This window comes from Balearica regulorum, chromosome 28 (assembly GCF_011004875.1).
Source record: "Balearica regulorum gibbericeps isolate bBalReg1 chromosome 28, bBalReg1.pri, whole genome shotgun sequence".
NCBI lineage: Eukaryota > Metazoa > Chordata > Aves > Gruiformes > Gruidae > Balearica > Balearica regulorum.
In genome coordinates, this window is record NC_046211.1 from 1,262,218 (window position 1) to 1,275,141 (window position 12,924).

At 51.2% G+C, this 12,924-nt stretch overlaps 1 protein-coding gene across 2 annotated transcripts; it reads left to right on the forward strand.

Annotated features, from left to right (window-relative positions):
* The first annotated feature begins 169 nt into the window (after nt 1–169).
* On the forward strand, nt 170–12,899 carry PRPF3 (pre-mRNA processing factor 3). 2 transcript variants are annotated; one of them, XM_075737125.1, is made up of 17 exons: nt 170–303; nt 874–955; nt 2,324–2,505; nt 3,255–3,385; nt 6,485–6,631; nt 7,062–7,145; nt 7,257–7,477; nt 7,818–8,124; nt 8,749–8,915; nt 9,297–9,379; nt 9,944–10,087; nt 10,330–10,429; nt 10,889–11,002; nt 11,414–11,532; nt 12,110–12,193; nt 12,285–12,346; nt 12,628–12,899. In XM_075737125.1, exons 3-17 carry the CDS (start codon nt 2,361–2,363, stop codon nt 12,772–12,774), a joined length of 2,055 nt encoding a protein of 684 aa, XP_075593240.1. In that variant the 5' UTR covers nt 170–303; nt 874–955; nt 2,324–2,360; the 3' UTR covers nt 12,775–12,899. The 2 variants fall into 2 exon arrangements, with proteins under 2 accessions (XP_075593240.1, XP_075593241.1); XM_075737126.1 differs by lacking the exons at nt 170–303; nt 874–955; nt 2,324–2,505 and adding an exon at nt 5,547–5,642 and having other exon boundaries at nt 3,254–3,385.
* The last annotated feature ends 25 nt before the right edge of the window (nt 12,900–12,924 follow it).

A 12,924-nucleotide genomic window follows, 5' to 3' on the forward strand; every position in this document is an offset into this window, starting at 1 on the left:
TTTTTTGATGTGGTGGTAATTAGTTAATTACGGGGTAAGGGGGGCGTTGGGCCTCGCTGCCACGTGACGCCGGTTCCCGCGCTGACTTGACGCGCGCGGGGCGGTGTGGCCTTTTACCCACGTGATGTGGGCGGTGCTAAGGGGGCGGGCTCCGCCCTTCTCCTTCCCGGCACCCCCCGCGCGAACGGGCGCGCAAGCGCCGCGCGGTCGTTTCCGCTTCCGTTCTGACGTGCTGTCGCCGTCAGGGCCGCCGCTGACCGGGCTGGGGCCTAACGGGGGCTGCGCCCCGCCCCGCCCGCACCGGTGAGGGAACGGGGGCTGCCCCGGGCCGGGCCGGGGGAGTTTGGGGAGGGGGGGAGGGTCTGGGAAGGGAAAGGACGCGGCTGAGGGGAGCGGGGCACCGGGGAGGCCGCGCCTGAGGCGCCGGCCCCCAGCGAAGGGCTCCGCGCTGGGGCCGCCTCTCCCGGAGAGGCCGCACCGGAGGAGGGGGGGGTATCCCCTTTCGGTGCCGGGTCTGGGCCCCACCGCGCATCTCCGCCGGGGCCGGAAGGCGTTGGGGGGGGGGGGGGCGCGGCCGGCGGGAGCAGCGCGGGTTCAGCCGAGCCGGACGAAGCCGCCGCCTCCGGTAGCGGCGGGAAGGGGAGGCCGTGAGGGAAGCGACCGGGTTTCCGCGGTTACCTGCTCGCGGCAGTCGCTGAGGGAATCTCCAGCGCCGAGTTCGAACGGTTCGGCGGTAACCGGGTGCACGAAGCCGCGTCCTTGGCGTGCGACCCCCCCCCCGGGCTCTCCTCGGTACCGGAGCCCCAGCGGGAATTGTGGCCGCAGGCGGGTTCTGCACCGCCAAGCTCAATTCTTTATTTTTCTCCCCAAAAGGAAGCGGTTTGTCTGGCTGACAGCGCCGCAGGAACATCGGCTTCACGTTCTCACCGTTCCGGGCTGTAACGTCGTGAAAACGGTTGGTGCCTGAACATTTAAAATCTCCCGTGGGTGTTATTTCCCCACCGGGTTCCGCCTCTGTCGGTCCTTATTCGATTACAGACACCGAAGGTTAATCGAGAGTTTAAAAGCAACGCTAATTATAGAAGTTTTGTGTATAATATTACACACGTGTGTAGCCATTGATGCATCAGTGTAGTAATTAATTATTTCCACTTTGTCCCGAAGCGTTATGTACTGCGGAGTCAGGATTTACAGGTGAAATTCTGTAATAATGCTTTTTTTGGCCTGTATTTGATGCTCTGTTTGAGTATCTCTGAGAAACCTGTTGTAAGAAGTAAAAGGCCGCAAAGATTTTTCAAGTTTTTGACTGCAGAGAGGGAGGAGCGTGGTTTAAACCTGTAGATTTATTTCTCAGCTGCTGTTCACAGACCCAAAATTGAGGAAAAACTTCATTAGAACTAACTCCCAGGCTCTTAATTCTCACTTTCAGCAGCGATAACCGTATTTGCTCGGATTTCTGTTGAAATAGACCCACGTTAAAGCCGAGGCTCTGCAGCGCGGGGAAGAAATGCCGAGGTCAAACATATTTCCTTAAGAAGATTTTCTCCTGTTTCCAGATAAAGGAGACTTGGTTTCCAAATCAGATTAGGGCCTGGGCGCGTAATTAAACGTTATTGCATCTGCGGACTGTGACTGACAGGGTGAGAATCGTTAACGATTAATGGCGAGAAATTTTTACCTCGAAAAATCGGTAATTTTGGCTTCGCCAACAGCGGCTGCCGCTTTAAGCAGCAGAGGCGGCCGGGCACGTGCAGAATTTTTAAGCATCGGTGAAGCGGAGCGTGTTCAGAGTCATTTGTGAACCTCACGGGGAAAAGAGACTAATTAAAAGTGAGCGGGTGTGCGTGAGGGGTTTCTCTCTCTGCTTGAAACGGCGTTTAGCTCGCGTCGTGCGAGGCAGGCTTGCGGTCGCTCTTCTTAAAATATTAAGCGCGGACTCGTGAGTCTTGAGGCGCGTTAATAACTGGCCTAGTGGCCCCGAAAAGGACCCAGGGAAGTTCAGAGAGAAGCCGAGGCGTGAAGTGACGTCCCGAGACCAGACGTTTCCACCTCGTTTGTGGTGGATCCCTGCGCGAAAGCGGAGCCCGATCCGGAAGGACGGGTACGGCCCTCGCTCTGTGTCTTTCTGCTGAGACCTTTCCTCTGCGTGTGGCTCATCTAATTTTAGATTTATTTTTAAAAATAAGGGGGCAAAAGTAATCTCTAAAAGCTTTCACCGCTTCTAAGCTTTCTCGTGAAAAGGAGAAAAGCGCAGCGCTGAAGCAACAATAATCTGATATTTTATTTTACTAGTCTGTGGTTTTCTCATCTGTCTTTTTTACAGGTACAAGTGAAATAATTCAGTTTGGCTCCTGGCAAAGATGTCGCTCTCCAAAAGGGAATTGGATGAGCTGAAACCATGGATCGAGAAGACGGTGAAACGAGTCCTGGGGTTCTCGGAGCCCACCGTTGTCACCGCAGCGCTGAACTGCGTTGGGAAGGGCATGGACAAAAAGAAAGCGGCCGGTACGTCCCGCGTGCTCCAGCCCTGACCCTGCGGCTGTTCGTAGGGGTGGTCAGACCCCCCTGATGGAGAAAATAGCCCCAAATAGCCTTGAAGTAGCCTCAAATCAGATTTAAAGTCGCTCCCTCTGTTCCTGGAAGACTGACCTCATGCTAGGCGGGCACGACAGGCTGTGGTTTCGTTGCCGGTGGTGGCTGGCAGTGTCTGGAGGGGGAACGCCATCCTCACGGGTGTGAGGTCTGGTTTGTGTTGAGTTAGTTTTATAAAACAAACAAAAACCCCCAAATCTGGAAGCTCTCGAGTGTACGCGGGGGGTGATTCTGACTCAGCCTGGATGAGGCAGAGGCGAGTACGTGCAAATCCACGCAGACAGGTGAGACGTGATCAAAAGCCTTGGAATATATTACAAAACCCAAGGAAGTAAAAGTGAATTTAAGGCTTCTTTTTCTAAAGGAACTGAAAATTATAATTTAAACTCTGGCTTTTTTTTTTTTTTTTTTTTTTTAAACCATTAGAGCCCTAATTTTTTCTAGTCGAGGCCTGGACTCCCTTAATCCATCAGAGTTTAAAGCTCCTGACAAGAGGATCCACGGATCCCTGGTCGCAGGCCTCGCTGCGTTAGCGGGCTCAAAGCCACCTACAATTACGTGTTTTACAGCTCCTTTTACGGAAGTCTCTGCGGATTCTCCATCCTCCCGCTCGTCCCAAACAGCGAATTCTGCCATTTACACAATTCCTTCTCTTTTTCCAGACCACCTGAAGCCCTTTCTTGACGATTCCACCCTGCGATTTGTGGATAAGCTCTTTGAAGCGGTGGAGGAAGGCCGAAGCTCCAGGCATTCGAAATCCAACAGTGATCGGAACCGGAAGCGAGAGCTGAAGGTGATTATTGATTATTGATTGCCTTTTTTTTTTTTTTTTTTTTCTCCTCCGGTGGTTTGGTGGCCGTGGAGGCAGCACTGGTTACTCTGCCACACTTTCCTCTTCCAGAGAGGTACATCTCGTAATGCTTAAAGTTCAAGAGAAAAGACCCTTCTCCATGATGAAGTGTGTGAGCCTTTACCTTTCGGTTCTCTTTACCTTTGGATGAGTTAGAGCCGTGCTATCCCAGGCAGAAACTTGGGCTTTTGATTTCTTTAACCATCTCTGCTAGGCTTGTGCAGCGGAATAACTTCACAGGGCTCCATCTCTCCGTTTTCTTTCGTGCTCTTTACCGTTGCGTTGGCAGCGCTCTGTTTTCACCGGGAACCTGGGGTAGGTGCTCCCAGCGACTTCCCGTCGCTCTTCCTTGCCCAGACGCGCTGCGTTTCGCTCTGCCAGCCGGCTCTCCCCGTCAGCGAGTGAGTGGGGCTGTCTGGTGAGTGATCCGGTGGGTTTTCGTTCTCTTTTTTTCCATCCAGAATTAACAGAGGGTGATTTTTGATAAGCCCCGTCGTAGCACAAGGTTAATTACAGCTGGGATTTAACAGCTCTCTTGTTCGGGATGGTGGAAGTCTCATGCATCCAAATCTGTTTTCACCTCCTTTCTTCTCTTGAAGACTTTACTCTCCATCTTCTGGAATTGCATTTTTTCCATCACTCGCGTACCGAGTTTAAAGGGGGCTATTCTCCATGCCGCTCCCCGCTCACAAAGTAAGTTTCCTTTCGCTTTTTCTGAGGTTCCTATTTTATGGCAATTGGTGTTTCTCTGTTTTAGTCAGCACTTAACCTCCGTGAGCTGGAATAATCCTGTTCAGGATTTAGATCTCTTCAGGTGTGTTGGGAGGCAGGTGCCTCCACTCTCTGTTTTCTGTTAGAAACTTGATTTTTCTCTCGCTATCTGGCTGAGGCTTTTACCGGTGCCAGAAGGAGTCTCCCCCCAGGTCTGTATACGTTCACTGGTTAACAAACGGTGCATTAAAAGAGCTGGTATAGTGTGAGGAGCAGCGGTGCAACCCAATTTACTGATCTGGAGAGGTTTGGATTTGGGTGAGAGCCCTGAGAGCAGCGGTAGCTTACAAGGACCTCGGTCTTCTGCAGTTTTCTTGGTGCTGATAAACGTCTTTTGAGTATTTCCAGGCTCCAGTTCCACTTTAATTCGGGTATTGGGCTGGTACAGCCGCATACTGTGCCGAGCTGCCACGGGGGCGTGAGAAAGCGAGATTTCGGTTAGGCTGGTGGATCCCGGCTGCTCCCCTCGACCCTTTTGCTTCTGATCTCTTGGGGAGATGGCGGAGAGATAGGGATGTCATCAATCCCATCGCTGCTTGGTGCTTCCTGGTGGCAGGATTGCAGGCTGCGGGCTGGCCCGGTGACTGTCGCAGCCCCGTGGCACAGCTAATGCGCGTGGATCCTTTCTTCGCGAGCTGAATTCGGATTGTGCCCGTTTTCGGGCTGTCTTGTTCTCTCGTCTTCCTCGTGGCTGCAGCCAGTGAGCTGCGGGATGTGGGGAGGGAGCAGCAGCCTGTGGCAGAAGAGATCTCGTGCTGGTAGTGCGGAGCAGGGATGGGGCTGGGCGTGGAGTCGGTGATTCTTCTCCAATGAAGCATCCGCTGGGATGTCTCGCATCATCACGGGTGGTTAACGGTCTTTTCGGCTTCCCAGCTAACCCAAAAGCAGGGCTGGGAAGCGGCAGAGCAAACCACTTCTCTTGGCTCCCGGCGTGGGGACAGCGTGCCAAATTGTCATCCCCTCTCTCCGGAATTACTTTCCTTGGAGGTCCTCCATCAAGATCCAGATCTGTCCTGACCCTGCTGTAACACGAGATGTTCTAGTGAGGTTGTCAGATCACGGTCTGACACATCCAGACTGACTTTCCGCCCCAGTGCAGGTTTAGAGTTGAATTTGTACTTGCACACTTAGATCTTGTCACGACGAGCAGCGGATTAATTCAGAATGCCACTTACCGGTCCCGTTAGCTGTCTTCAGCACGCTGCCCGGCCTGCCTTCTCCCTCCTTGGTTAATTCTTGTGGGGTAGGTCGTTGCTTGGGAAGTTTCAGGAACTAAAACGTAATGGTTTACACACTTTATACTATGGGCAAGTCCTTTCTCTTGAACTTGTAGGTTTTCCAAGAAGTACCTGTGTCTGGATGAGGAAGTGTCCTTGTAGAATATGAACCGTTATAGTGAAGAAGGGATTGCAACTAACGCTTACAACCGGTGTGTATATTTTCTTTTCAAATAACACCTTGACACACACTCACACTACAGTAACACAGTCGCATGGACAAACCCAGTTTACCGTACGCAAAGCAGGCACTGAGCAGGTGAAATCCGTGGCCGCAGTTTCCCGAGCCGAGGCATGCTCGAGCAGAGCTCCGTGTAAAGCTCACCTCGCCTTTTCGTTTGAGACCCTCACGTTGTATGCGAGTCCATCAGCGTGGTGGTTGTTCCGCCTGCTCTCCGAGCCGCGCTTCTCCGGAGCGGTTCGGTTTGAGCGCGGAGTCTTCAGATCCAAGCTGGAGTCGGCTGGGTCGGAGCGTGAGGGAATGTCGCAGGTGTCCTGACCTGGTCTGCGGCTGCATCCTCATTTTTCGGGAGAACATGGTAGGACAGTGCAGATTCCTTCACTAAACCCTCTGAAGTTGGCAGAAGACGTGGAAACTATTTTTGCCCGGTCAGGTCAGCTTGTGGGCAGGCTTTTTCCATCTCTCTGGGTAGCTGAGCGAGACTTTAAATCTCCTCAGTGCCAAAACCCCTTTGACCGCCTGAGAGAACGGTGGTGGCTTTTACCCAGGGACATCCCTGTGATGTCTCCTGTCCTTCAAGCTCTTGGATGGATCATCACTGATGCTTCTCTGGTGGGGGACCAGGGCACGGGCTTCACACGGGATTATAGATCAGCCTGCGAGTGCCGCCCTGGAAACTCGGAACCACGGTGCAGTGCTGACCGTACGGTGCCGGATCTGATCCGCGTGGTGGTTTTTGGTCTTAAAACAGCGGCCGTGCGGAGAAGTCTTTGTTTTTAACCACAGTTCTCTCCTTCTCGCCTTTTACATTAGGATGTGTTTGGTGATGACTCTGAGGTATCCAAGGAATCTTCCGGCGTCAAGAAGCGGCGCATACCGCGATTCGAGGAGGTTGAGGATGAGCCTGAGGTCATTCCAGGCCCGCCGTCGGAGAGCCCTGGCATGCTGACCAAGCTGCAGGTCAGTCTAACAAAGCCACGTTACACGAGCTCTGCCCCAGAAGGGATCTTGAATCCCGACACAGTTTAGCATTTACTTCATCTTGATTCATATCACAAGCTGAGCAAACAAAAGGCAAAGTGCTTTTGACTGTCCTTTGGTTGCTGCAGTTGTTGCCTGCGTTCCCTTCGCAAGACGATAACGCGAAGCCTTTGAGTGAGGAAAGTTTGGATGTTCTCTTCGCGTCAGCGGCAGTAAATGGGAATGGTCTCGGTAGAGACCGTTAGATTCGTTCTCCGCAGCTGGAGGTTGTTGATTGGGGCGGTTTGATGTAATTCTGTTCTCGCTAAGCTGGCTCGCGTGTGTTAGCAGCTGTACGCGGGTGCTGAGGACCCCTTCTCTCCTTCCAATAGAGGGAAGAAAAACTCACTGTCCAATTTTCTTTCCGTAGATCAAACAGATGATGGAGGCAGCCACCCGGCAGATTGAAGAGAGGAAAAAGCAGCTGAGTTTCATCAGTCCTCCAACACCACAGGTACCCTACCGGAAGCAACGGGCAAATCCCGTGATCCCCATTTCAGCTCTGACACGTTGACCTCGGTGTGCTGGAACAGACACATAACAAACCTTCCTCCTCTGTCAACAGCCAAAAATTTCTTCTTCCTCCCAATCGGAACGTCTTCCCATCGGCAACACGATCCAGCCTTCCCAGGCGGCGACGTTCATGAACGACGCCATTGAGAAAGCCAGGAAAGCTGCGGAGCTGCAGGCCCGAATCCAGGCTCAGCTGGCTTTGAAACCGGGGCTCATCGGCAACGCCAACATGGTGGGGTTGGCCAACCTGCACGCAATGGGGATCGCGCCACCGTGAGTACCTCTCGCTTGCTGTGTAATCCTGACGGGCGAATGAATCCTGAAGGTTTCTCCAGCGGTGTTGGTTCCCCAGCAGTGGCCTTAACGGCTGCTGAAGGAACAAATTTTATATTAAAGAGGTGAAACGGAGCTTACTCCTTGGGTAAGACTCTCCCAACTTCTACGCGTGAGGTTTGTGTCCGTTCTGGCGGCACAGATGAGATTTAACTTTACGAGGACGTCTTTCACTAGTCATGGGCTGGTTTGGCGCTTTACCGTGGAAATAAGACTGACATTTCCTTTGAATTGATGCTGTACTCGCGTTTTAACGCAATGTATCTTGCCTTGCCACCAGGAAAGTGGAGCTGAAGGATCAGACAAAGCCTACGCCACTGATCTTGGATGAGCAAGGCCGAACTGTTGATGCGACCGGTAAAGAGATTGAGTTGACTCACCGCATGCCAACCCTAAAAGCAAACATCAGAGCTGTGAAGAGAGAGCAGTTCAAACAACAGCTTAAAGAAAAGCCCTCGGAAGATATGGAATCGAACACTTACTTTGACCCCCGGGTCTCCATAACCCCAGCCCAGCGTCAGAAACGCACCTTTAAGTTCCACGAAAAAGGCAAATTTGAGAAAATTGCGCAGAGGTTGCGAACGAAGGTATTTGAGGTCTTGCCATGCTAACTGAGAGCACGGAAGCGAGGGTTCGGTTCGGGATAGGAGTTGATTCTCCTCTCCCAGAATGTGAAGGGATGCCGTGTTGGCTTTGACTAAGAAGCTTTTCAGTAAAGTCACCTGAAACTTTTCACGTTGGAAAGGCCAAATTAAAGTGTATGTGCGTGGAAAGCGTTTTCTTACAGCTATCTTCACTTGATGAAGATGGAAAATTTCCAAAGAGAATAGATCATTTTCTGGCTGAAGGTTCTTTCTGCTGAAGGGATCACCCTAGAGGTGGAGATTTAAAGGAGTCTTGATAAAATGCCCGAGTTCTTGGGGAGAAGGGCTTCGTTAGACAGAAAAGTCCAGGGATACGATGCCTAGGTTGACGTTCCGTTGGGATCGCTCCATGCTCCTAGAAGGCTCGGTAATAAGACTAGATTTTTGGCAGGGCTGGGTGCTTCCGCAAAAGCGCTCCACCATCATGCGCTGTGTGGTTTCTTCTGTGGTCTGCCTCAGATTGTTTAAAAAAGAAAAATCAGCAGGTGGATACGTATTGTGCTTTTCCTGAAGGTTGTGTTGTTTTGGAATGACCTTTATGTGCCGTTTTCCTCTCCTTGTTCTCAGGCTCAACTAGAAAAGCTGCAGGCAGAGATCTCTCAGGCTGCCAGGAAGACGGGGATACACACTTCCACCAAGTTGGCTCTTATTACCCCGAAGAAGGAGCTGAAAGAAGGGGAGATCCCAGAGATAGAGTGGTGGGACTCCTACATCATCCCTAACGGCCTCGATTTGTAAGTAGTTTGCTCGCCAGGTTTTGATCGTTCTGTCACAGGAGGAAACTCGGGGAGCTGCTCGGGGGTGATGTGGTGGTCTTGGGTAGGTCAGGCCAGACGTATCTGCTCGAGGTATTGAATTCCACGTCCCTCGTCTCTCAGATCCAGGTGGTTTGCTCCCAAAGTCTCTCTTGGGGCCGGTGGTAGGCAGCTGCCCTTCTCCCTTGTTGGAGGCAGCGTTCCGTTAACCTACGCGTTAATACCCTTGTCACTGCGTGTCTCCTTCAGCACATCAAGCTCTGATCTGTGCTTTGGGTAGAGATTTGTGCGGGGTTTTTTTATGGCTTGTGAGATTCAGGCTGGGAGGTTTGCAATGATGCCCAACTCTCTCCCTTCTAGAAAAGGTGGAACGTCTTCAAAGAGAGATGAGTACTTCGGGATCACAAACCTCGTGGAGCACCCAGCACAACTCAACCCGCCAGGTACTGCCCCAGTTTTGGTCAACTTTGCTGTTAAACTAGACACAAAATAAAATATTTTGAGCAGCTCTTGGTTTTTGGAACGAACTGGCGTGCAGCCCAGCATCTCTTGTACCTGTGAGAAGAGGTTGTGCGGAAGATAAGTCTGCAAGCTCCGCAAAGATAGCTGCAATTGAGAGGGAGTCTCTGGAAACGATATAAAACCTGTAGTAGTTACCAGTAGCTCGCTTAGTTACCGATGTTCTGCTCTGTGCTCGCTGGGCTAGCAGTGCAGACACGAGCTACTCATCTCCAGCAGGACAGTTCTGACATTCTTGCCCTGAGGAAAAGAAATAAAATAAGAACCAGAGAGCATTTTACTTTTCAGTAAAATCAAAAAATAGCCAAAACCTGTTTTCCTGCTTCCGTGTTTGGCGCAAACAGCCTGCAGCGCTCGGGTTTGTCAATGAAAGTGTGGCTATAATGGAGCATGGTGGGGTCTGTCCCCCACTGATGGTTGCAGGCAGCATTTTCTCTTGCTTCTTCAAAATCAGATTTATGCTTATCTCACCTCGTTTCTCTTCCCAGTGGACAGCGACACACCGGTGACCCTGGGTGTTTATTTAACTAAGAAAGAGCAGAAGAAATTACGGCGACAGACTCGGAGAGAAGCCCAGAAGGAGCTGCAAGAGAAAGTCAGGCTGGGCCTGATGCCGCCGCCAGAGCCCAAAGGTAAACGATGGCTACGGCGGGCAGGCTGCCGGCAGAGCCCTTAGCTGGCAAACTGAGCGCGAACGCGGTTGGGAATGCTGCACGCGGCATGAGATCACACGGATCCGTGTGTCGGCGTGTGTTGGAGTGATCCGATACTTACTGCAAGCCTGCGAGCGTGCCTGGTGTTGCTGTGCTTTAGTGTTACGGCAAACCGGTGTCCGACAGGCGCCGCTCACAGCTCCTCTTTGTTTCCCTTGCAGTAAGAATTTCAAACTTGATGCGAGTACTGGGGACAGAAGCTGTTCAGGACCCAACAAAAGTCGAAGCTCATGTTAGAGCGCAGATGGCAAAGAGACAGAAGTAGGTGGCACGTTGTACCTTTTTTTGGTCATTTTTAGATGGATTTAGTGCTGGCGCTTCATTTGTAGAGAATGAAATCCTTGAACTGATGGAGCAAAGCAGAAGCAGTGTGATTTTTCTATGTGTTGCTCTTGTAGCTGCCTTGAATGACCTCCCCAAGGAGGAACTGGGTCTCGGTGATGAGTTCTTGTCACTGGAGAGCAGCCTCATGGCCCTGTATTAAATGAGTTTCTTCCTACACTGGTGATCGCTGTTGCAGTTGGTACTAAATTGTGATTAAAAAAGCTCACATGCTTTTAATTCAGGCAGGTGCAGATGGAAATCTGGGCAGGAGTTGCAGCTGCTTTGGGATCTGTGGAATATATTCTGTGCTTAGGAAGAGAAGGATCCGTTTCGATGCCAGAATGCGTACACCGTAAGCCGCGTTGTGCTTATTGTTACTTATCTCTTTGCATCCAGAGCTCATGAAGAAGCAAACGCTGCGAGAAAGCTCACAGCAGAACAGCGAAAAGCGAAGAAGGTTAAAAAGCTGAAAGAAGACGTTTCGCAGGGAGTTCACATAGCTGTGTACAGGTGAGTGCGTCAGGTTTCCATCAAGCGTTAAAGAATCCCGGCCCATAGCAATTACACGGTCCCAAACGACGTGTCCGTTAACTCATCCTGTTACAGCTGAGCGCTAAAAACACACGTCAGGTTTGGAGCATGTCAGTGTTTCCCAGCTGTCAGAGCTAACCTGGTTCAGAAATCAGGAAACTTTTAAGATTTAAATGAAATGAGAATGGGAAAGGACGGACACTCAGCCTCTCTGAGCAGTCCGATAACAAACGCGCGTCATTTTAAGGTGTGGGTAAAGCCCCTGAGGAGCTGGAGGAGGAAATGGGCCCATTTGAGGCAGAGTAGGGAGCTCTTAAGGTGGGTGATAACAGTTCTGCTTTTCTGCAAACATTTATGTTGTTTTTTTAATTTTTTTTTCCTTATCCTTAGGGTCAGAAACTTGAGCAATCCAGCAAAAAAATTCAAAATTGAGGCGAACGCTGGCCAGCTGTACTTAACAGGCGTGGTGGTTTTACACAAAGATGTCAACGTCGTCGTGGTAGAAGGAGGTGAGGACTTCCGAGGCAGGTTTTCAGTTCAAAAGCTTGCCTCTAGCAAAAATTACCATGAAAATTGTTGACTGAGGGTTACGGAAGGACAAGGAAGTAAGGAGGCCGTTTGAAACTCCTTTAATTACGGCTCTAACGGGGTTAGCGCTGACTGCAGAGCGCGCTGTAATCCAGTTAGAAAACCCAGCGCGTTCGATGTTGAAGGGAAGAGCACTTGATTTGAATCCTTGATGCTCTGAGCAGATGCGAGGAGAGCCTCAGCTCTCAATCCAGTGTGGGTTCCTCATGGTTTGCACCATTCTAAATAATTTTACGAGGTGTTGAAGAGTCTGTTTGGAAATCTTGAGGTGGCTGAGAGCCGAGTGCTGTGCCAAAAGGATGCAGGGAAAGGCTTGGCCACCCCGAGGGTGTTCAGTGCTGGATCAGCCTGGCCGCGCTTTACTTGCCATGCCTGGTCGGCTGGGTGCACTGGGAAATGTTTGTGGGCGTTTTTTGGCTTCTGCTGCTTTTTAGAATCTCCTAAAAACTCCAAGGTTAAAGAGCTTTTTGGGAACGTTGAGTCTCTGTTCTTCCCCAGGCCCGAAAGCACAGAAGAAATTCAAACGTCTTATGCTTCATCGAATAAAATGGGACGAGCAAACATCAAACACAAAGGGAGAGGGTAAGTGACAAGCTGTGTGTGGAGGGGTTGTGAAGTGGCTCTTCCTTTGGGATAAAATGAGCTTTATTGATTGCTGGTTTTTTTTTTCCAGATGATGATGAATCCGATGAGGAGTCCGTTAAGAAAACAAACAAATGCTCTCTGGTTTGGGAGGTGAGTCGTGGGCGTAGATCAATACGGAGGGCTGGAGGGAAGCGAGCTCCATCTGACAGCAGCTGAGGCAAAAACGCTGTTTCGAGGCTTTGGATCGGATGCAAAACTGCTGCTCTGACTTTTTCCGTAGTGTTTCTTGAGCTGCAGCAGAACTTGGAGCATCTCTCCTGCACAGTGCTCGCGCACGGGTTTATTCCTGGGTTCTCTGCGTCACTCGGAGCTGTTTCCTGTCACTTTTGCTCAGAGATGGGTTGGAATAACGTCCCTTTTCTCCTCCCCAGGGCACAGCGAAGGACCGCAGCTTTGGCGAAATGAAATTTAAGCAGTGCCCCACAGAGAACATGGCACGGGAGCACTTTAAGAAGCACGGCGCGGAGCACTACTGGGACCTGGCCCTCAGCGAGTCCGTGCTGGAGTCCACAGACTGAGGTGAGGGGGCTGCCAACACCCCCCTCCTCACACCACAACCCACCTCCCTGCGGATCTCGGACAGCCCCCTTCCTCCCTTTGCTCTCCTCAGCACACCGATTAAAGACATATTTTTTAAAACAAATTACTGTTACGCTTATTTTCGGGAT